The 24752-nt window shown below is 42.9% G+C and overlaps 1 protein-coding gene and 2 long non-coding RNA genes across 8 annotated transcripts in view; 1 reads left to right on the top strand and 2 right to left on the bottom strand.

Moving 5' to 3' along the window:
- The window catches only part of LOC111245287 (uncharacterized), a 25679-nt gene extending 5344 nt beyond the window's left edge, over nt 1–20335 (bottom strand). The window contains exons 1-5 of one of the 2 annotated variants that reach the window (XR_015322391.1): nt 20205–20335; nt 19639–19708; nt 19248–19306; nt 6067–6216; nt 5425–5545 (exon numbers count right to left, since the gene is read on the bottom strand). This is a non-coding gene — a long non-coding RNA (uncharacterized LOC111245287). Of the gene's footprint in view, nt 1–2681; nt 4458–5424; nt 5546–6066; nt 6217–19247; nt 19307–19638; nt 19709–20204 lie in introns of those variants that run through there. The other variant, XR_002671267.2, reaches the window with a different exon arrangement.
- LOC111245216 (frequenin-1-like) overlaps nt 1–24752 on the top strand; it is a 148982-nt gene that overhangs the window by 71246 nt on the left and 52984 nt on the right. Inside the window, exon 1 of one of the 5 annotated variants that reach the window (XM_086981725.1) lies at nt 14356–24752. The exons of the other annotated variants lie outside the window; for them this stretch is intronic. Coding sequence (XP_086837851.1) covers nt 24728–24752 — 25 coding nt within the window. The 5' untranslated portion in view covers nt 14356–24727. Of the gene's footprint in view, nt 1–14355 lie in introns of those variants that run through there. 5 annotated transcript variants of the gene reach the window in all.
- LOC111245294 (uncharacterized) lies at nt 12969–14206 on the bottom strand. The gene is made up of 3 exons (XR_015322408.1): nt 13982–14206; nt 13576–13756; nt 12969–13105 (listed from the first exon to the last, which is right to left on the bottom strand). It is a non-coding gene; the product is annotated as an uncharacterized LOC111245294 (long non-coding RNA).

Here is a 24752-nt window from a genome sequence, read left to right as displayed (position 1 = left end):
GTTTTCAAAGGAGTTATTTCGGTTGATGGGCTCCTTTGGCTGAAACCACTGCTGCTGCTTCTCCCACTGCGGCCGTGGTAATTCTCGCAACGAAGCAGCTAACAGTAGCAACAACGGCTTTGAGTCACTGTAGTATCTACAGTTTTACCAGCCAGCCACCAGAGTCTTTGAATCCACCACTACTGGTCATGTCTGTTCTCCAATCTTTTTGTGGCTGCACTGCTGTGTTTAAGCGTTGCCCCAAGATTTTCGATTTGGGAGGGCCTTTGAAGGCTCCACCGTCGCTGCCGCTATTATCAGGTAGGGCCGCCTCTTTGTGTCTCGCGCATGTGTTCATCGCCACGACGAGCAGCATCGGAGTTTGGTTCGCTGGACTCGTGCTCGGAACGGCTACGAGCCAGTACAACCGGCTTGACTGAGCAGAGGCCCTGCGATTGTCGTTTGAACGTACTTTGGCCACGGGGCCACGAGCTAGAGCGGGCACGATGCACCTACATCAAGGCCAACCACCCTGACACTTCGACTAATTTGCAGCTAAGAAACAGCCATTCGGGTTCAATAGTTGTTTGTTGCGTACTATCATACTACGGTCGGTCATAGCCGGCTTAATGAACGGTGATAGTAACGACACCCAATATTATTTGGCGCCGCGTTCGCTACTGCTTCTGCTAGCACCAGCTCGTGCGTACTGCGGCAGATGGGGGCATTGAACAGTTACCGCCTAGAATTATTCAGCATATCGTTACCTTCATCTTCTTACCGGTGAAGAAAGAACGGCTCTGCCTAAACACTTTTGCGGTAAAACTGGCCACACCTACTCCGTCTTCTGTTATCCTGTGAATTTATATATATATAAGACTGGATATGATGCTACGAAAAAGGCTGGTAGAGTAGATGTTCGTTGTTTACCCGATTGGCCATGCGGTTGTTGTTCCTGACAACATGGGGGTAAGATCGGGCAGAGGAGGACAGGAAATACCTCCTTTCACAGATGACATATTTCTTGACATGGATTGTGTAGCGACGATTAATTGCATGCATTAGCTTGTGTGACATAATAAAACAAGGTAACATTAATCGTATGGCTTATGAAAGGTCGACAGCTAAGTGCCCCTTAAATCTTTAAGAGCTAGACGCCTGGTAAAACCCAAAAGTGCACGTCAAAACATGGCGCTTAAACGGGCTTATTTTTTTTTAGCAAATAATGAGCTACAATATGCACATTCTCGTTTTTACGTCAAGCGAAACACGTAGAAGATGAACGTACGAGCATTCTAAAGATGTATATGTTTTAGTTAGACCGTCGCCAGCTGGCAATGCTGACGGTTTCTAAAGGATTCTAAGCGTCCAAACTCTGTCCTCAAATGTTTTTTTTAGTGGAAATATCAAGAAAATAGCCTATAGACTGAAGCTTTTTTCGACGATGGACATCACTGTATATATACTGAGACAATGATTGCAGTTCTTAGGGACCGTTTGTTCGTCTAGTATCATTCGTGTCATATGTCCTAGACATACGTGTGCTGTGGACTTATGCACCTAAATCGATCTAAAAAGAACGTAATAGTGCCAACAATAAGAGTTTTCTATATATCAGTATCTAAGTTTAATCTGTTTTCCAATATTGACTGATAAATACCAAAAGCAGCTGGTGGTCTTTCTACTTTCTCCCATACCTAACCCCTTTGATGTGCCGTATCAGCCTAAGCACAGTGGCTTCGTAGAACCGTGAACGATGAATTTCTTTTTTTGGCCTCTTAGATGATCAAGTTCTGATCGTGCTTGCTAAGGTCGCTGCTAGGATCCACCTAATGCCCACCTGGACCCTCGAGCAGCCGTCGAGCAGCTCGCTTGGAATTGAGTGTCCGCAATCCGGAATGCTGCCGTCCCTACGCGGCTCTACTACCGCCACCGTGTCCTTAACCCAACAGATGGAGCGAAGTATACGTATGTCTTTGCTTCCGCTGGGATAACTGCATACCACCATAACAGCAATATGCAATTGTACAGCTGGTCCCGACCAGCATGTGGGAAGTTAAGTCGGCTGGCAATAACGAATAAAAAGACATGTTGACAAGAAGAGTGGACATGCCAAGACATGACGATAACAAAAAAACATCGTTGACACAAATGAAAAAAGATAGTGGCATACGCTGGACATATTTTACCCGAACTGCGTTCTATGCCAGTGTAAATATGCGATTGAAACAATCGGGTCTATACTTTATATTGAGGGAACTAATAAGACATGCGCGAAGAACCGGCCAGAATCAGTCGGGACGGTTGATACTTAGTTCGAAAAATGAGAGAAAAGATAGATAAGTTTACTTATCTTACTTACCAGAGGTAAGTTCTGTTTCGTGTAAGCGCCAACTAAACGATTCGATCAAGTAAAGTAGATCGAATCATCGCTGACGTTGAGTTCCGCTAAGTAACGCCTTCAGAAGTAATAATAGCCATGCTGACGGGAAAATTCTTCTATGTAATGTAAGCAGCTATTCGATTTAAGAACCATCTATTTTCGCACCCTATTTAACATTTCCGATAGAAGTGCAAAGAAACGCTAGAGAAATAACTCTATTAGACAAAATATCTTGCGTGGAGTCTATATATAGGTCAATTAAGATGCACCTGTTCAAGGGGAGATCAACTGCAGTTCGATACTGGAGGGGGGTGCTTACCGAATAACGTACGCCAACACACGCTGCTCACTCATTAGCTTCGTTTCGTTCACAACGCTAATCGCACATGACTGGAACACCGTAAAAAAGCGTTGACTTCTTCTCTCCGCCAACTCGCAGCGACTGTCGTATATTATTTATCTCTCATTCTTTTAGCCAGCGTCCTTCGCTATTTTCTCGAAAGGCTAAAAATCGAGAGACAAAATCTGCTAGTAGCTCTTTGGCGATGGCGTGGGCTGGCACAGGCTATTTATAAGCTCATCGACCATAAAAAGCCTCATTCTGACGAAATGCTCCGGTTTGCCCCTGCAACCTTTCGTATTTCGTGTGTTTTACATGGTGCATCCGCACCTGCTCCCTCCATTTTTCCAGCGCGTTCCCTTCCTATTCCTTCATTTATTTGTAGCGTTGCTTTTTGGTTGTACAATTTCTACCTATCAGTATTGCTTGCCTGGAATATAGGTCCATGGGTTTTTCGGTGTTCGCAAACGTCCGTTCGATTACTGAGCAAGCCACTGAGCTGGGGATCGACTAGAGGCAATTTCAGTGACGATAGTGGATCAAAAAATAAGGTAGCTGTCATCGAACCGATTCATTGAGGAGGTGGAGCGGAAAACAGATTGACTCTTGTCGACTCAAGGGCTAGTGGTATTGACAGGCAGGGTTGAGCGCTTTGCAACCTGGGCCGCAGAACAGATTCGGCACTCTGGTCCACTTCCACTTTTGCTCCAGTCGTTGCTTGGCTCCGTGCTGGCCAGGGCGACGACAGCCCCAACCTTCGCGCCGATCCATTGCAGCCCCGTTTACGGCCCGAGCAGCCGTCGTGGAGAAGTGGCATTGGAACACTCTGAAACGGTAACCTCTCACTACTAGGTCGACAATCGTCGGTCTGCAACGCCTACCACTCAGTCGTCGTCAATGGATTAGTTCAGCGTCGCCTCCGGATCGCCTCTGTATTCCTGACCGGCTTGCACTGTTAAGCCATATTGTTGTAATAGCAATGTGGCCAGTTGTTTGGCTTATTAGCCTAAAGCGAAAGTGGTGGTTGAATTCCGGTGGCCAAGAGTTTGTTTGACCATAGCTTTGATAGTAATAGTGCTAATAGCGGTCGCACTATTGGAGGCAATATCATGTCATGTTTCTGCTCATGTCTGTTTCACCAGATGACAGATCGAAACTGCTCTTCTGATCAAGCGACGGACGGCCAAACAAACGGACCAGATACTTAACGACAAAAACCGAGTTGCACGCCGCTGCTCTCAACAGCAGCATCGGCAGGTCAGATTTCCTCCGACATTTACGCAATTGCCATTACCTTTGTCACTGTACTATTCCCGGCAAAGGGGAGCCGTTAGAAACTAAGCCCCTTGTGAAAAAAAAAAGTCTGAATTTTATATTATTTTGTTGCTTCTGCCGTAACTGCTTGTGAGTTGTGAAACAAGGAAGCAATGTTCTCTGTCAACGTTGTGAGCTTCCCTCCACGAATACGCTATACGATTATTTTAGAATCGAATCAATATGCATACTTAGACTTCAAGATATCAAACGAACGAAATTAGGTCAGGAAGCTGCAGGCTGGTTCAATTTGTATAGCGACTGCGTGCTCTACTTGCGTCTATGTCTCGAACCGCGAATTATTCAAAATGCTCAATGTATACGACTGCAACGGTACGGGGCAAATTTTAGCTGGCATAGAATTTGCCAGCAGAGATTGCTCGGTGGGATTAAACCTTAGCAAAAAAACATAAGGTTAGCTGGACGCCGTATGTGCAGATACGACCGATTTATCATCGACAGCGTATTCATTCATTTTTTTCACTGGGTCGTTCGATGGTTATTGATTGGTTAGCTCGCTCGCAGACTGTACTGCAGTGTCCGCCAATGGGCGTAATTCTGTAGCTCAACGATAGCGTATGTGTTGGCGACGTTGACCGGAAGGCTTGCTTATACGATTGCTTTGCCCCTTCGTTATGTTGAGCAAGCTAGCACTAGTAGTTAAGCGATTTCAGTCCCAGGGTATGCGGGCAGATGCATGCATCTAGGCTTAGGACAAAGGCACATGTGCATGTTGTCCCAGCGAGAAATAATTTGATTTGCGAAGCATTCCATCCTTCTAAGGCTATTTATTCGATATGGTTGCCGAAACAACCATAAGTGTTTGGGTAGGGCGAGTACTTTCAGGCGTCGTTTTAAGTATGCACATATGCCGGCCTGGAGCGGAGAGAGACAAATTAATGCCCAGACAATGTCAGGCCAAAGTAGACCACATTGAAGCTGCAAGGCACTGATATATGAACGCAACAAACGGCTCAGAATGTTCAGAGCACCGTTTTCCTCATTCGTTTTGTTTTTTCGTCGGCTATTTTGTTGTCGCGTCGTGAAAAAGGGTAGCGTTTGATATGCTACTAAGTACTTACAATTAGAGTATGCAGATACGTAGATGTTACAAAGGAAGCCAGGCGTGTTTATCTAACTACAGTGTCTGAACGGCTAAATTAATGTTAAACTGAAAAAGTACAAGTGTTCCTGCAATAAATATACTATTATATTATGTATCAGTATTTGATTTTGTTCGTTTGCTAAGCTTAAACATGCTTTTGTAAGTCAGCCATGGCGACCGAACTCTTCCTACGCTTGCCTAAACGCATTGTTTTACTAGATGAATCAACCCAATCAAGCGAAATCGTATAAGGCGCCGCAGGCGCAAATACTTCCCTGGCCTCTTCTCCTCAAATGGATTTACCGATAAGAGAAAAACCGCTGTTTTCCGTTATGTCTGATTACGAACGGCTTCATTTCAGGTCCACATTCGTTATCATCCTGTAGGAGCGCACCGGCTTGCGATGGTGTTAATACCTCGTAACCTATTCATCCAACAAAACATTTGTTAGAATTATATTTGCTCATAAGCTTCGTTTGTTTCTCTTGGCATGTAGATCGGGGTCATGCAAAGCCCGAATCGTGTTCGTTACCGCTCTTTTGTGCTTGTTTTGTATAGAGGAGCCAAGAGCTTGGATGTTCCGCTAAGGGATCGCAACAGTAACAACAATGCCAGCATCGTATAATACATTACTTCTCCCTAAGTGACACAACACTGAAAAGGATTAACTGCCAAAACAGGCACCCCAATGTCGGGGCCGCCAAGATGGGCTAGTACAGAAGCGGGTCACGAGCGCCAGTGTTAGTAGTAAGTCTCTTGTTCCACGACACTTGCTGGGTCATACGCTAAATGCCTGTCCGCAGAAACAAGTAACAGTTGTAGAAGAAAAACTGCAAAAGAACTACTCGAAGCAATAATAATGACAGCAGAAGCAGCAACGACAAACACGACATCGACAGCGGCAAATGCAACACTTGTAGAGGTACCTCTCGGAGATTTACACACTTTCTCTTGTCATCGCCCGCGGGGAACGAGTTTGACTTTCGGGGAAAGCGCGGAAACAACGATCGGGGCAAAAGCGTACGAACAGCGAAGAGCTTGTCCTTGCAACCGCTGCCATTGCAGGTGACGTAGACTGACCGAACACATTGAGCCCTATGCGTGGACAAAAAAAGGGTGATAGAGGAAGAGAAATATAGGAATAAAGAACGTCTACAAAGACTGTCCGCTTTGTTCTTTTTAAATGTGCGGTAGAACTGCATTGTTTTTAATGAACTCGAGGTCTGTGTGTGCGTATTGCGCATGACTAACAGTAGTAGCTTATTGGTGCTCTGTAGATGAAATTGGCCTAAGGAACGCAACTCTATATGAGAGAATTTACATAGTACAGAGTGGAATAACAATCTACTGTGTCATAGCAAACGATTAACGTATCACCGAAACTCGATTCTCTTCATTGAAGCTCGAAACTCTCCACCTGATTGAAGCAGGAAGATAGAAAAGTAATAATCCTCTCAGAAGGACGAAGACAATTTTGTTCGCTCTCTGCCAAATGCACTTAAGCGTCCTCCAAAAATATGCTATTCGGATATATAACGCTGGCGTCAGTTCCCGCTTATGCACCTCACAATTAGTGGTGGAACTAATTTTCTGGCTACCTTCAGCTACCAGCTAGGTAAGGACCCCGCCAGGGTGATCAATATTTATATGATCTTAGCCTGATTTACAACAACCCGTCATGGCCACTCAGCATTGCGTGCTAGGTGATAAACGAGTGATTCAAAATCGATATAAGGCCAAGGACAGAACTACAGGTAGCCATACCGAACGAAGTAGTGGACCTGATTTTCATGCTCGAGTACGTGTCGGCCATCAGAACGTTCGGAGAAACTGCCATATATAGCTTTATGTAGGTGAGATAATTGGGGTCAGTCAGAAGAGTTAATTGCTTTACGACTTCTGAAAAAGACGGGTCGAATATCTGGTTGGAAAAATTAGAGAGAGAAGTCTACGATGCAGTGTACTTTAGGTAAAAACGGGTCTAGCGCCAACCATCTCGATAACTCTGAAACATTTCCAATGCAGCTTTTTCGAAAATAATTAAATACTATATAACAAAATGCAGATTTAAATTAGTAGTAATATAAAATTTTAATAATAATAATAACAGTAATACTTTTTCTTTTGTTGGCTCTATTTACCTTCGAAATATAGACTTTCTTTCTGTGTGTGTGTGTGAAATACTAGTGTATCTTCTAGTATTTATAGTCACTCGTCAAAAAAGACGGTTATTGCTAAATATAGAATCTATTCTGCAATAGCCGGGTGACATAACGAACCTATTACAAAACAATTGGATACCAATCTTATAGGAAAACAGAAGTCTGGTGGTTATATAGCTGGTGCGGACGAAGTCGCAGTTATATTTCTGTAAATGCGCATATTCTATGATGGAGGTCTCTGATAGAAATGGTCATAGGGGCTCTGTATACAATTCGTCTTCTTATACATATACGGTCTTCTTATACAGATCTGATGCCGCTAGCGCTGTTCGGTTGGACCATGTCGCGGGCCATACCACACCGTTCGCTGCTTAAGTGAATCCTGTTTTTTTTTTCATTTGCTTGGAAACGCCCAAGAGGAATCCGGAGCTCAGTATTCGACTGGTAATCGAAGTAGCAACAGTTCACACTACATTCTTCACTGAGGTCAATAAAGCATATTTCGAAGCGTAACGTCGCGTTGACCTATTGTGGCCCGCCAACACCTCATATTTTTTGCGTTGTATGGGATGCAGGAAGCGTTGTCTACAATCTTCAGTATTTTGAAGGGTTGCTTGGCGATTCAGCAATTCCAGAAGTTCCTGTGATGGCCACTGCCGAGGCCGTCCGTCTGTCGCTGGCTTGTACTGTTGCTTCGACAAATAATTTTTATGCCATCCCCTCCAGCTTGACTAGGTTGACCGGTTGATCTCGGATGTCATGGGCCAGCTGCCGCGGAAGCAGAAACAGAGTCCTCTACCAGTCCAGCCCTGTTGTGGCCTAGAGGTTCGCGAAATTTAAAGCAGCTTCAACTAAGTTTGGACTCGTGACTCGAGTCGAAGCTAGTTTCCCCTGTCCGATAAGCAGCTCTTGCGGTTTTTCGGTCTAATGGCCAATTATGAGCACGGAGACGTATCAGTGAGAATCAGCGGAAAACTTTACAAAGGAAATATCCGGTTGTCATCTATGTGCCTATAGCTTCGAACACGACTCCTCTTTGCTGATCCTGTCTCGTAAATCTCTTCCGTAAGCCATATCCTGCTAAAGTTTGGTTTACATCTTGTCTCTGGTTTCGTTCAGCCACATATAGTTGTCCAACAACGTCAAACAGAAGCTCCTATCGTTCGGCCATTAACTTGTAATTAATCGTTTGAATGTTATGGCTAACGCATCATCAGTTTCTGTGTGATCTCGTCCATTCGTGCGTAACGTTAGTACGCCGTTCATTGGCACGTTCCGATCCAGACCTGTTATCTTCATGTGAGTAAAGATCCGACTTTAGTCGAATTTTTTTAGCAGAGCCCACATACAAGGCGCATATTACAATGCGTGAGTGTTACTAGTCTCAACAGAGCTCTTCGCGTTCATATCAGCCTTCAGCATTAGCAGTTTCGTAAGATGCCTGCACGCTACAATTTCTCGACTAGTTTCGTAGAAGAGTTCGAAACGATTATCTTCCTACCCAGAGAAACCTAAGAATGAAAAATTTACAAATAGTGCCAGGCGACACGGGTGCAAATGAAAGAAAAGAATCACGTATCACGAAATCACATCAATGGAAAAGATGTTCGTTAAAACGACAGTTTCGTTTAACAACTACCTTAGTGAAGCCTGTTGGTTCAGGACGAACCTGAATCTTGGGACTGTGCGGTGCCTTCACTTCCGAACGGAAAAGTTGCTTAGGAACCTTAGCTTAGGGAAGACCTTTATTTCGGTCGAACGATATTGCTATTGACAGGCCGGTCGATACCGATGTAACACTACCTACACTCCTGTTGGATATTTATACGATGTAGAAAAATAGATAACTAAATCAGTATATGCTATGCCACTCAAACAGGCTGCTGAACGTCGGGAAGCTGAGCGAGTAAATAATAATTAAACAAATAATGAAAAAATCGACACTCAAGGGAGAAATCGCTCTACACGAGGAGAGTCCATCTTGTCGAAATGACTTGCAAGCGCTGAGGCTAATTATCTATATCTATCTATATAAGAGATATATCGTACTCGGCGCATTTTTACAGTTTATTTTTGTGTCGAGCTATTTTACTTTAAAGTTAAGTTTTTCAGTGGCAGTTGAAAGGTAGCATGGACTATATTGCGCTGGAAGGCGACGATTTCAGATAACCTGGATGTTAGCGGTAGGTGATGACATGACTCACCACCCATGATGAGCTCCTTGCGAAAAACGGGAATAGGCTTTTAAGATAGTGTTTTTTCTACAAAAGCCTTTTGGGACAGTTATCTTTTTGTGCTCTGCTTCTGCTCAACCGTATCTTCATTGAGTTGCGTTACAAACAAGAGACGTGTTATCAACCAAAAAAAACATTAAGTTGGCCGCAGTGTCAATGTAACCTGTAGCCAGATGGGCTACAGACAAGCTTTGCATGAGCTCTTGAAACTTTCGTGAAAGCTATTCGCTCCGTATTTGAAAGATTGTGGTTTCGACGCGGATATATATATATATAGAGAGAGAGATACGATCCAAAGACTTACTCACGGAGATTAGTAAATCATTTTACCTACGTTATTTGGACCTTTTAAAACTGCTAAAATAGGCTTTGTGGTTGATTGAGTCCACAACCTAGTTCGGTTATATACACTAATATGAAATTTACCGTATCGAGCATTGAAAAATTACAAATGCGCTCAATGTTTCATTCACGGGCTGTAACTGAAAGTTCCCTCGGTAACTGCAGGTATTATCTAAAAAAATGGCGACGCAACTTTTTCAGACAGAACAGTTTTCGTTGACAGATGTTGGTTAATATGGCAGATATGTATATAGAATAAGCCAGCTTTGCTTGATCTATTTACAAGCCCATTTCCAAAACGCTTAGTACCGAGTAAAAAAGCTTCTCTTGGTCCCATTTTATTGAGTCTGTGGATTGTTCTCCGAATCCCCAACTTAAAAATCGCTATTAGGCTGCACTGTTGAGCTCTCAATTTTCATCGAATGTAACGTGACTGTTGCATGGATTTAGATTTTGCATGAGAGGGTTTCTCTCTTCAACCAACTTCAGCTCAAGGACCCCGTTCTGGGTAGATGGGGCGTGTTACGTTGAATCATTGAGGCATGAGGAATGGCCAGTCATTCAGTGTAATTCCACTGTGACTATAGCTTGTTTCGATCATACGATTTTATTCGTACTGCCATTTCGATCTTTTCCTCTATGATGTCCTTGTGAAAGCCTTAAGTGCAACCTCGATTGACCTAAAGTAATACTATGAACAGCGAGCTTTCCCAATTCTTTTTCAATACCAAAACAAGTGTTGACTCGTTTCAATAACATACAGACGATAATCAGAGCTTGCGATTAGTTAGCAGGGTGCAGCCAACAAGGTCTCCTGTATTTATTACAGGTTTTTTCTCGCTCGCTTTAGATTACAGTAGATAATGTCTCGTCTCATGGAGGATGTTACCGATAAGCAAGCTATAGCCCAAGTTGCTAGCAAACTAACGGGTGGTTACGTAAGCTTGGCGTAAAGGGGCGTCAGAGGGATGGAAAAGTTAAGAGTTAATGCGAACAGAAAGATGACCCGCCACCGGCGCTCTCGTAACTGATCAGCCGCGAAGAGCTTTGGCGGTCTGAAGATTTATTACAGTACAGGTATTCTTGCTTATTGAACTACTGCAACGAAATAGATCCAGGTAGCTTATCTAGATCGAGTTATAAACAAGTCCAAGATGCTAGTTGAATCGTTACCATTTTCCTTAGGAAGATTCCCTTCAAAAGTTAGGTATGCGACTGCGTACGGAATTTATCATGTTAGAACTATAGATTCGCGTACCAGTCACATAAAACGCTATATGTAATTTAGTACGTTCAGTAATTCAGTCAGTATAAGATCTTCAGCATAACGTAAAACACAATGCGACATGATTGCTTGAAAGTTACTAACTTCTGCCACAAAAAAGTTTAGTTCGCTTTATATGTGCCAGCTATTACCACAGACTCGATTGGCGTCATCAGCAATGAAGCTACGAAGATTTTTATCAAATATTTTTTACGAAAACGTTATCCTATTAAGTTTGTTCGTTATTACGAGTTTTATAACATGTAACATAATTTGAGTGACATGAATGAAGAATCGTTCTTGTATCAGCCCAAAACGTTTCTGTTATCTGAGTATAAGGAACGCAAGGATGTTCAATTTCTGTTCAATGGACAAAGCGACATTGGAATAATACATAAAACAAAAAAGTATTAAAAAAGTCCTTTTCTTGGTAGAACTCGTACTGGACAAGAATTATCTACATAGCAGACTATGGTAACATCAACAGCCAGAGTGTCTACTATTATTAAAAAAATATCTATTTCTTATTGGATGTTCTTCACATAGATAGCCGCTTCTCTGTTCTCAGTCTTGATAAAACCTTCTCTTGCCATAAACCTATTTTATGTTCATTGCATTATCCTCTGCTGCTTGTCCTCAGTGTGCGGCTACAAGTGTTTGGGTTAGGACCACTAGCTACGAAGTGTGACATTATTCCTCAAAGGACCAAGAACGCCGAACGAACGTTGAACGGCAAGGGCATTGTACATCGGCCAGCAGCAATTTCCTGGCTCACACTGCGCGCTTTTCTTTCTACGCCAAGCGACCATTATCTGATCCCAATCCACGTGGGGCCCCTCTGGGGCTCCACGCGTCTCCGCATAGCTCTGAGCCGTTCTGCACAAACGCTTACCTCACACAGTATAAGACTCATCACATACGCGCACATACATACACACACACACTCCAGACGGCTAGACACCTTCGTCGTCAGCCTGAGGCATTGTATTTTCACCGTCCAGCCGCGTCTTCACGTTGCGAAATAACTCGTTTCGCCCTCGCTTCAGCAACGTCATCGCTGATGGGACGACGTGGTACACAACAGAGACACGGAAGTCAAACGCAAACGTCGAAAATAATCATAAAGGCATGGTAGCAGCAGCAGCAGCAGAAGCAGCAGCGTACGAACGGTAAGAGAGCAAATACTAACCTAAGAAAAGGGAAACAATGATTGACATCAGAACAGAACAGGACGTCACAGAAAAAGCTACGTAGATATAGACAACGATGTCAGGAAATAATAATGGTAATCTGTGACGAGCATCCGCGGCACCGCTGTTATTGCTAGAATTGGTAATACTGTGCATCGTCGCAAAATCGGGCAAAAAGCCGTCGAGGAAGCTTCGAGACACTGAATTCGAATGTGGTGACAGTAACGGCCGCAGAAACGAGCTGCAACCGTGGCGTCTCAATGTTACTAAAAGAATATCTATTTCAAAGCAAAGGGAAAGACTTGATTAGAGAAACTAGAAGAAAACACCTCCGCCCAACCAATTTTTTTTCCTAAAATGAAACTTAAGTCCTCTATTTGCGCGGAAACCATTTTTTTCAACGATCCAGTTGGCAGACTGGATCTGCGTGGCATTTGGTATACATACAAATATGCCTACTTATTTCTGCTGTTGTTTGTTTGATCTATAGAAAAAATGAAGAAATTTACCTGTGGATTGTTTCTGCAAACGTTGTATGCGCTGCCATCGAATGGTTTAACCTTTCCGAGCTGGCACCAGCGTTAACTCTTGCAACACACAGCTTTTTCATTTCCGTCTGTGTTTTTATGGAATTCATTATTTTGTTTATTTCATTGCGTGCATCAGCATAGCAAAGTAGTGTCGGTCTACAAGCTCACCTACGCGACTCATATGGAACCACAATTGCCCTCGAAGTATTACGTCGGCCAGTAGGTTATTATTGTCTCTTTGGAAAGAAAGATGCGGGGCTTGCTGTAAATAAAGCCGATTCACGCATTTCTTAGTTGCCCCGCTATTACCATTTCGTCTTCTTCTCGATGACTCCATATTACAGTTAGCATGAGGCTCAAAACCTTACTACTGTCAATTTTTACCATCGAAGTAAGAAACTACATCCTTAAAAGGCCACAATATATATTTTATAACTTACGTTGTGTAAGCATATTTTTTAATGGCAACTTAGCATCGACACACGTGCTAGAAAGAACATCAGTCATTCTCCAATGGAGTCGAACGTCTCGAGTCGCTAAAGCTAATGTTAGAATTTATTTATATAATTTTTTCACTATATATTTGCCGGTTGAGAATTATACGTGCTTTTAACAGAATATTAGCTAAACCCAAACACGCCTCGAGTTTGACGCCGCGAATAGCTATCGGCCAATATGTTCCTGCATTCGGTAGATTTTCGTAATAGTGTTGGTTGCAGTGCACAGACCTACCTTTTCCTGTTCAGGCCGATCATTAGTAATTTAGAGCCTTTGGAATCAGTACTTTAAAACCACACTAAATGATCAAGTCGGGCAACGTCAGTTGGATATCCGCTCTTACATACAAGCATAGATTACACAGGGATATCTGTAAGTGTGCAGTTCCACAAGAGCGCTTCACGCGGGCCTAAAACTGAAGGAAGATGACGAACAAGTTCGGTTATTGAGCCTGATTACGGTGGCTAAAGCATTCTTGTCGCAGACATAGGCTCCCAGGCCCCACATTTCGTTTTACCAACGCTACAGAGCAAACGTAGCTGACTCTTTTCTAGGGATTTAGTGAACAGCAAACAAAAACGTTGTACATATTGTTGAGTCATAGTGACCGGATATCATTCAACTTAATTTTAAGACAAACCATAGCGGGGTAGTTCGTTGTGTCGTGCTATTAATTGCGCTTAAAATGATGCCTCACTTCGTTTTCTTATCATCTATGCCAGATAGTTTCTACCCAGTTCTCTGAATCGGAACATTAGGCGCAGACTGCTAAACGGTCGAATGTCTAGACAACGGATAAAATTAACATTAGATGGTCAGAAAGATACACAAACTACGTGTGGCTATACACTAGCCGGAAACAGAATGTTCCTAACAACAGGCTGCCTACGAGAAACTAAATGCTAGCAGGATAACTAACTAATTCATTGTAATTGCGACCGTCTGATTGGTCATACGCGAATAAGACGGAAACGCAGATAAAAATAGGCCTAATATGAAAATAGATTTTTTGCTTACGTATGTGCAGGTGTGTGGAAAGAAAATGTAACTGAAGAAAGAATTAAACTTCTTCATTAAGGACAGGTTTTATTTACAAATGGTCTTTCTGTAAGTAATTGGGTGCAGAAGCGAACGATTCCCGTGTTTCCTATATTGTTTGCTGAATGCAGGCGAACGACAAGCGGTACGAAAGGAAATGATGACAACTCTAAACTTTGAGATTAACATTTTTAGCCTTGCAGCATCGATGCTATCGCATCTGGGACTTAACCCGTTAGGTCCAACAAAACAAGAAGCAATAGCTCTGTCTTAAATCTCCGTTTAGCTCGGATCATCATTGCACTAGCTTGGGCAGGTATTGAATGTAACTTGCTTCCGCTCGAAATTTACGGTGACATTTTACGGAAAACGTGCTAGCCATAGTAATCGAATAGCAAATTTCTGCGAGACAAATATACAGATTAGGCGGCATAATGTAATTAAAGTAACAGGTGTCAATTTAGATGCCCGTTACTTGTTTACAATGCCAGAAGGCCGCTAACGTGAATCGTCACTAGGGGCAACGACTAACAGATAAAACAAAAAAAGGCGCCGCTCTCTTTTCTTCAGAGGGGCCTATAGTGGCCCTTCGATTTTATCGTGAGCGAGGATTGGCCCAAATGAACACTTCATCATCTTCACGGCTTTTATTACCCCATTTGCAAGACGAAACGTTTTCATCGAGAGCTTATTTCTATGGCGAGACATAATTGGCGGGGGAATGAAGTATAGAAGTTTCTATCAATCGATCCGACCGTTTTTGATTTATTGAGCGTATCTGTCTGTGTGAACGTGTGAGATCGTATGGTGTTCTTTAAGTAGACCGAGCACCTAGGCTATCAACAGGCCACACAGCGAGCTGGTGTGCACAAATTCTGGGTATAATGCTAATTAGTATAAAGACAATTACGTACAATGGAGTTTTTCTTTGTTTGTGAAACTGGAGCTTTATTCCGCATGTTATACTGGTAATTTTATAACGACATGTTTTTACGTTTTACATTTTAAGGATATGTATTTACATACAATTTCCATTGGAAAGATGCATATCATTATATAGAATTGTTTGTAAACTACCCGCTTTGCCTGTGTTTCTGATCAAGGAGTTGCGTTGATGTTATCAGTCAGCGGACTAAATTATCAGCCAAAATGGCTTGCTAGACCGAGTAGCAACTGCATATAACAATAATGATACCAGGTCATGAGATAACACCAGTATCAAAGTACACTTATTGTATGGTTCGTAACATCATCGTCGTCAAATTTAGCCGTCGCTAAAGAGTACAAAGTGAAATTCGGCTACCTCAATCCAATGTCAACACCGACTGTATATAATTCACCAGCTCAGTAGTCCAAATAAAAATGATAAGAATGATGAAACAATTCGTTGGAAGAGTATTTCGCAGGACTATCCATAGGACGCAGGTCTACTGCATATATTGCGGTCTATATCGAATCGAAAGTCGAACCCGATCTCTTGTATACAAAAGCCTATTTACGTCGGTGCTTCATTGAGCAAAAGCTCTCCACCTTCCTGGAAGTTCCTAAGGACGCCTCAGCACTTGTGATCCTTTCCGGTGGCGCGGCGATAGTTACAAGTTTCCAGTTGCCAAATAATTTAAACTTCAATTGAGCATGACTGGGCATCGTAGCTGTCGACCTCGTGAAAACATGTATAAACTCTTTTTTACGCGGGCTTTCCGTTTTTGTCGAATCTATGAACTTTTCTAAGGGCCAGCTGCACCCTTATGAGATGCATAGTTTCTATCGCTTTTCCAACCGTCGTCTTTTGCTGCGACGCGTAGTACGCTGACTACCAGCAGGACATTCGAAAGATGAAGACGCTAATGAAAAGCCCAAATAAGCCTCGTGGTTCCGCACCTCAAAGGGGTTCTGTAAGGTTTGTGCTCTAATGGCAAGTACTATACTCGCTAAATACGTAACCTTCTCGTCGTTGTCGCTTCTCTTAGATTTCTTTCGTTCGAAGTTTTAGCTTAGCTGCGTAAAAGAGTCAACAGCAAGGTTGGTGCAATCAGAGACATTCCTTGTAGAACCAGAAGCCCTACGTGATCGAGATAATGCAAAACATGCATATAAGCACCTGACAGAAGTAAAATATCAGAGCAATCAGTACAATGGCTGAGCGAGCCGAGCTTGCAAGAGCACGAAACACGCTCTAAGCTGAATCACTCGATGTGCAGTTCCTTTGTCTAATCCCATCGGTCGCACGTACAACTTATATACTTACGTACGTAATAATGAGTGTTCACCTTGATCATCGCGGCCATACGTTGCATTGAAAGGCTGTGCTCATCTTGACCAATATATTTACAGATACTTATATTTGGTTATTAAAATGTACTTATCCTTTGCTCGAGGCATTAATTTAAGACTGTTTCTATAACAGCAGGCAACACTGCTGTCAAATGCTATAATCCCGTAGTTTGTATAGTTTTTTTTTACACTAAAATTAGGCTAGATGCACACGAAACGTAATCTATGATACGAGAATCGGGGCCTTGCTGCTTCTATTAGCAACGTTCGCTTCCGTTAATGTGCGGAGTGAGGCGGGAAGAGCATAGGCTAGTTGTTCAGGAAAGCTTCCCTTAGCACCGTACAACAGGAAGGACGTATACTGAAACGCGAACGCCGACCATGCTCGAGTAGCATCAGCTAGCAAAATTAGCCAGAGCACTCACGCGATTTACCTAACTACGTACTACTGGGATACTACTATAGAGCTAGCAGGAGTGAGAGGTCGGGTGTCTCGGAAAGAATGAACCTTGCGCCCTCATCCTCAGGGAAGGAAGCGGCATGCATCAACAGAAAGTAACTGTATTAAGTGTATTTCATTACCAACACTAGCCACGGCAGCAGCGGTGGCAACGGCAAAGCAGGCGGAGAGGCCTAAGCTTCGTCAAAACAGGTAAAGGGTGGCTACCCTTGCTGTTTTACTGGGGGTTGCACGGCCAAGATGCAACGGCGCGATGACGTTAGGGTGGCGCACGATAAGTGGTTGCATTGCTTTGGTTTGAGATCTGTTTCTCGGCTATGGCCGGCGGGAAGTCAAAGTTTTTGTTGTTGTTCGTGCTTCCATTGAGGCACCGCAGGTTAAGCCGCACTCAAGCTGTATGACTCGGAGACACCAGTGCTACTATCGCTGTTGACACGAACAGATCAGCAAATGCTTGTTACGCTCGTGGCGTCACACGCAAATAACGCGACTAGATGGGGCTGCCTACAACGGATTGTAATAATGTAGTTAATAAACAGATGATATGGTCCTAATTCCCTCTATTGCACCCGGCATGGTGCAACTTTTTTGCATTTCGTTAACATTCTTCCTTCTGAAAGGACTTGAGCAAGCACATCAATAACGATACTATTAATTGTGCCTGTCAAAGAAATTTTTAAATCTTCCTTCACCAGTCCTATACAAATAGGCTGCTAGTTGATGCAAGCAGGGGTAATGGCAATGGGTCAAATGTAGTAAGAAATCATATCAGCAGACGATCATCTTGCTACTAGAAAAGAGTATTGTACTTAGTGCCCGAACGAAATACTATCGTTACACGAACCTACGTAGTACTTCAACACTATCCACCATGTATGGGGATACAGCTATTCCCAGAGTGGAGGAAAATGCTCCCTTTTATTACGACAGATCAACGACTGGTATCATATAAATGTCAGCTAATTGCTTGAGTAAGTCAAATTTATGCAAATAAAATGTGCTCGTGTATGTACATGCACCCGGTTGCTAACTAAATCGGACGCTGTATCACAGCGACCCATCCATCGACGGATGGTCGCTGCCGTTATCTCCTTGTAGTGCACACGAAATAGACAAAGAGTTAGGCAGGCGACGACTCACGGCTCGCGCGTCGTGTAAACTGCCAAATAGCCGCTTGTGGACGACGCCAGCAGGACGGCTTTTGCCCTAATGGTAGCCAAGAGCATTTGCTCCGCCGGCAGCCCTTTTGCAGCAACAGTAGCGGCAGCAGCAACCGTTGCAGTTGCCAGCGACTATCCGTCGCTCGATCTGGAAGCAAACGGCGCAGCTATCAGCGGCTTGTTTGCGCTCGATAAGCAAGGAAAAAAGTGCCTTCAGATTGGGAACGGTTCGAAAAAAAGGTTTGCAAGCTACGGTGCAACGAAAGGGGTAGATCCAATAAGGTCTTGTATTATAGAGAAGAGAAACGGAAAAGCCGCACGCGCGAATGGTAAGAGCAAAGCTGGAAAGTCCAAGCTTAGGGGGAAAAAGCTCGTGGACCCACGGCGCGATGAACCGATAGTCCAGTCGATGTTGCGAGTTACCATCCCTTGAGCCACTACGTAATTGCAACAGCAGCCCACAACAGACTGGCACAAAACTTTGAAACAAATTACAACGGTAGCTATACAAAGGGTCGGCTGCGTCGGGCCGTCCTTTACGATGTAAAAACACGACACGTTCAATATCCTTCGCTCGCCACCGCCACTGTGGCCACTGATCGCCTGCAGAAGTTTTCGTTCCAACCATCCTCAGACCGACTTTTTCCCATTCGCAGCGCAGCTATTCCGTATAGGCCGTTCGCGATCATGCTATCGTAGCGGTCTTGTGCACCTGGACTAGAGAAGGAGAACCAGCTCTTTAGCTAGCCTTATGTTAAGCACAAACACCCAGCTAGCTACAATGCTAAGACAGGTGACTGACAAATCAATGAGTGCAAGTAGGCTTTGATCAAAATGTACGGCTGCGGGTTCTTGGCAACGAAGTACGGGTTATAGAGCTGTGTCCACATATATAGAAGTTTTATTAAGAAAGTGAAACGGAGAAAGACTGATAAAAAGCGATATCCACTCATTTTTACTGCCCTTGCCATTACTTTTGCCACAGTAGAAAGACGTTATCGGCAGGGACAGTGGCCACAGCTACTCCTTTCGCCTGGAATATAGGAAAAAAAAATAGACCGAATCCCAGAAAATGCAAATAGGCAAAGCAGGCCAACACATCCGTGCGTTGTATGGATTAGCGATGAAAAAAATCGAGCAACTCTAGCAGCACAGTACTATAGATGTCCACTGTCTGTCTAGAATAAGCATTGCGGTGACAACTTGCTAAATATCAAATACCGCCAAATAGGTGGCGACATTACAACGGCGTTGTTAGACGAGAAGTTTAACTTGTAGGGAAGAATATTTTTACGTCGAAAGCATTATCACGGCAAGAAAAAAACATGGTATAGTAACACTGGTGAGAAATGACGGATAACATACCATACTACGTGGATGCGCTTTCCCGCCCTTAAAGCGTGTCAACGTGATAAAGGCAGTAGGGCCGTGAGGGCTAAAGAACAAAGCAACAAAGAAAAGAGCTTGTTTTCTTAGAAGTGGAAATAAAACGCTGCGAACAGATCATCTACGAATGAAAGGAGGTAAGGCCCTAAAAGCGGGGGCGCGTTATGACTGGTCCCAAACACAGCAAAAAAATGTCGCACGCTGAAGCCGTAGAGATGGCGGCTCCAACAGAACTGTGTATTGCTCATGGACAACCGCGGAGGCGTCATAAACGAGCCGCTCGCTTACTATCGTCTAGCAGCTCCAAGTAGCGATGAGTGTAGAGGAAAGTTGGAACAAGTTGAAACTATTTCAAAACCGGGACAGTTGTTATCTAACACGTCCGACAACGCCTTGGACCGGCATCATGGTACAAAAAAGCTGGTCTTTCGCTTAACGCGCACCGGGTGACCTAGAACGCTCCATCTGTTGAAGAAAAGTCCTAAACTGCCTAAACTGTGCATATTAGGGTACGCAAAGGGCTTACTATATATATATATACGTACAGGAGGTCATACTTCTTTTTCTATTACGTTATGACTAGACACTAAAACCGAGACACTCGACTAGAGCTTTCCTCTACGACTGTTTCTAATTAAGTGTATACATATTTCTCTTTCCTAAGGAGTTGTCTTGCTTCCATAATGACGTGAAGCCTGGCAGCTCAAACAGGTATTAGGTACCGGCAATGGTTTGCTAAGTGGAGTGCGTTTCAGGCTGCGCGTGCTTCAACAAGACACGATATAAGGTAAAAGAGGGTAAAGGTTTTTCCCGTTCTCTCAACTATTATTATCGTCCAATAGCAGTCTATCGCTATAAATGAAACGAATCACATTGACGGACGTCTTGAATAATTAGCAAACCAGCTCAAATAGCTAAGCTGAATGGAGCTAGCCCTGTCAACTGTTAGTTCATGAATATTTAAGTTATTAATTTATTTTATGTTAAACAGAATCATTATACACAGACAATGTTCATTGGTCATCAAATGATATTTCCATCAAAACTCAGGACGGTTGGTGAATGGTTTAATGGAAGTCTACTGTCTCTAGCTTGCTATGGACGAAAGGCAGCACGAAATGTTTTGATCATTTTGTGCTGCCAAAGAAAGCGTTTTTTGCGTTTTGCGTAATTGATCGTAGTACTGAAATGAGCAAAACTTGGAAGGAAGCGAAAAATTACTGCTGCTTTTTCGTTTTCTATTTTTTTTATCGACATATAATAGGGCAATAATGTACACCCGATTCAGCGGTCGAAATTATTAAGGGGAAATCTGGTGACTAATCATCGTATATCCCTGTCATACCAAATGCTAGTTATAGCCGTCAAACGAGGTGTCACTAGCATTGGACACGCCTTGGTAAAGCTCAGTAAAAAATGTCACTGTTGCACAGAATAAACTTGCAAAAAAAATTCAAACGAGTTAATACATGTCAGTGGATCACTAAGACAAATGGGGTTCGAAACCGAGGGCAGACATATTTCGTTTCGTATTGCAGATCAGGCCTTTGAAGAGGTGCCCAACATCGTGTCGGAGGTACACTCGAAACACTTAGCAGTATCTTGATATTGTTGTAAAACTTATTTCATATTCGAAAAAAAAATAAAAAAAAAAAAAAAAAACGTCCCTCTTATTGACGCGAAATGTTATCTTCAATTCACTATCGATAGTCATCGTCCATGGAGAATTGCCCCACCGAAGCGAAGTCGATTAGTCATCGAACGATTATTTTGAAAGACGAAAACGACCAGCTTTGCAACGCTAACCGTTCACGAATAAAAAGTTAATTGATGCCATTAACGGTAACTGGATCAATACAGCGTATTACTGTGAATGGTTAGATGATGAATTTATACTAGGTTTCTCTCAGCTGCGTGAAAGACTACGTGTGCCGCAGTTCCACGACTGTAGCCGCTATCGTACGGAACGTCGATGGAGTTCTGCTATTTTCTATTCCATCCGCCTGGGCCAAGAGAACCGACCTCAGTTTCTCTACAAAATTCTGCCAAAAACTGCTTAAGTACAAAACAACCTAGAAAAAAAAAAACAATACAAGAGGGATTAGACTTTTTAAGGCCCCCTGATGTTCACCTCGAGGAGTTGATTCGTTCACTCGGTGGATAAGTTTTTAAAGCGCTCTGTAATATGTCAAGGCTTCACGGAGTTAGTCTAGGTTTCATAAATCGCGACAAACATTATAGAGGCTTCATGAATTACGTATGAGGCTTGACTTGAACCTGATTTAGATTTCCGCTTGTAGTCGCTGCTGGAAGTTCCCTCACGAGTCAACTCACTTACGGTTACAATAATCGAACTTGTACAGCATAATCATGAATAGATAAACTGTTAAAAATTTGTTAATATTCCTGGATAGCTAAGTCTTCAGATACCATAAACGTAAAACTCTTTCTCATTCTGCTTTCTTTGAATGCCCGATCTGTAAATTTTACTGTATATCCTCGGAAGCCCCGCGCGTTGCTACGATGGTTGTTCGTCTTGCGAAAAAGACTTGTAGACCCCGTAGACCGTCGAAAGGGCACCCCTTCACCCGTACAGTTGTATTGATGATTTTGTTTGACCCGCATCATATTGCAGGGAACACAAACACCGGACTTATTTGCAGGAACATTGTGACGTTTCTTATTTAAGTCAAACAACGTAAATGTAATAGGTTTTCCTAGCTGATTTCAGTCTCTCTCGCAATGACAACACCAATCGATAGAACTTTAGATAATTTTCAATTATTAGAATCTCCACTTTATTTTCTATTGGTTTTGGTGTATCTTAACATACAAAGAAACTAACTGTCTTTCCAGCAGCAGCACGCCTATCATTTTCCTAGTGTTCGGCTTTGTGAAAGTGATTAAATACGCCGCTTCATAATTTGGTCTAACAGGTTGAGAATCTATTTCATCTTATCTGAATTGGACTGTTAAAAAAATATATGATATAAGTAAGACATGAATCTACGGTTCTTGTATAGGGCATAGCTGCGTATTGATTTTTGTCTTTTAAGTGGAAAGCCTGAATTTCGCTAAGTGAGCTAGTCAGGCCTCCTTGCAACAGGACGAGCCCGCTTTAATTTAAGGCCGCAAGTGCCAGAAAAGTGAATAGAAACTTCACTGAAGGAAAACAGAGCTAGATGATGCGAACGTGGGGAGTAATTATCATTGCTTTAATGGAGAGAATTTGCGTGAAAATAAAGCAGCAGAGCAAATTCAAGGCTTCCCGGTCAGATTCTACACCAGATCCATTTCATTGGACAATAATTATGGGTATGAATGATATGGTTTGCCACAGGCGAACATAACAGATATGACCTTACTTAGTTAAGAAGGTTTTCGACAACTTCCAAGATGATACAGTCTATTCTTCATGACGCGTCACGTTTACACACACTTCGGTCGAAACAAAGGCGCTTTATGTGTTTGGTTGGATTAAATATGAAATTACTCAAAACTTACCAACAAGAAACGTACCCAACATACCGTTATTGTAGAATGTGAAGGAGGACCTTTTCTATGTGCCCAGCTATATCTCAGTTTCTTGCAAGGGGTTTTTGCTATCAAAAACTAATATGGAGTTGTCACGTTCGGGCTCAAACGTTTACTCGTATTGACTGAGTTTCATTACGATCGGTATAACACGACTTTGAAAATGAATAAAACGGAGTTCGCCATTGAATCTGTAGTTCTTGACTTGCTTCCGTCTTCGAACATACTATTTGTGATCGCTGCCGTCCTACCTACGGGGTAGGACCACAGCTGGGAACAAGGCCGTGCTAAATAAACTCATGTTATGGAAAATGAAACGGTAACTGTCATTAAACTATACAGCTCACGTTTTGCAAGCCATGTTTAAAGGCAATAAATATTGTCTTTGCAAGCCGGCTTGCAGAAACAATGAATAGATCATATTTTTTCTTTTATCTTTCTCGTTGGACATTAGCGATGGGCTCAATGTGACAGGTGACATAGAATCTTTCAGTGGAGATCCCGGAGAACAGGCAGAAACAAAGATCTTAGCGTTTATCAAGCGAATCCCAAAAGCTCAGGAGGTTGTTTGTTGTATGTGTTGAATGGAAAAGGTCGTGTCTTTTTTATCCAACATGCGTATATATATATATATATACTTGAGCCTTCGCATACTACAATTGAAACGAATTCACAGACTGTAGGCCATACGTCACAGTCGGGATGTACGCCAAAGAACTACGTACGTAACGTCGCGTACTGCATATTCAGCGCTGACGTTACGAAATGTATCCAGCATCTATCTGTTGTCTTGACAATGTCAATTTTGCCAGAGTTGTTGCCGACCCCAGTCTGAGCGTCTGCTCGTTTGCTTGTCATATGCTGCACTCCTCTTTCAGCCTTCGACACACGCAATCTATCTCTGCGTATGTCACATTTGTCGAAGTGCGCTAAAATGAATGACTGACTCAATGAGCAATTATTAGTCAACTACGACAGGCAACATGTAGTATCTATGCCACCCCTGTTGATTCTCTCACATCCTGTCACATTATTATTTCCCCATCGTTTTCTACTCTGTTCGCTTTTTCTTTATGCTATCGATTCAATTAAATAGGACAGTTTGTTTTTCATTAAGTGTGAGCTCGGCAAACATAATGATTTCTCAATTGGGAAACTTCCGGACGGACAACGCTGCTATTGACTGACTGGCCCGAACGTATAAGTGAAATGTAAAAAAAAAATCGATCCACATGGTTATTTCAACCATCGAGCAATATTAGCAAGTATCTCCTCCGTCACGAGACAGTCACGCCACGACGGAGCGCGTACTCCCTTCGTCCGATTGCTTTGCTATGCTAGCGATGATACGAGACACAGCTTCGATGTTTCACCAGCTCTGATACTGCGAAGCGACAGACAAACTAATCAAGGAATAAGTGTGACATGTGACGAGGTCACGTGTTGCGACATCCAACCGCAACCTATCAAATGTGACCTTTGCCCCGTGGAATCTTCATCTCGTCAACAACATACTCTTGTCGTTCTCAACATCATGCATTGTTTACGTCAATTATTAA

The sequence above is a fragment of the Varroa destructor genome, unplaced genomic scaffold, assembly GCF_002443255.2.
Source record: "Varroa destructor unplaced genomic scaffold, Vdes_3.0 BEIS01000001.1, whole genome shotgun sequence".
In the NCBI taxonomy this organism is placed as follows: domain Eukaryota; kingdom Metazoa; phylum Arthropoda; class Arachnida; order Mesostigmata; family Varroidae; genus Varroa; species Varroa destructor.
The sequence above is the reverse complement of the archived record's forward strand: the minus strand, read 5'-3'. Positions and strand labels throughout refer to the sequence as shown.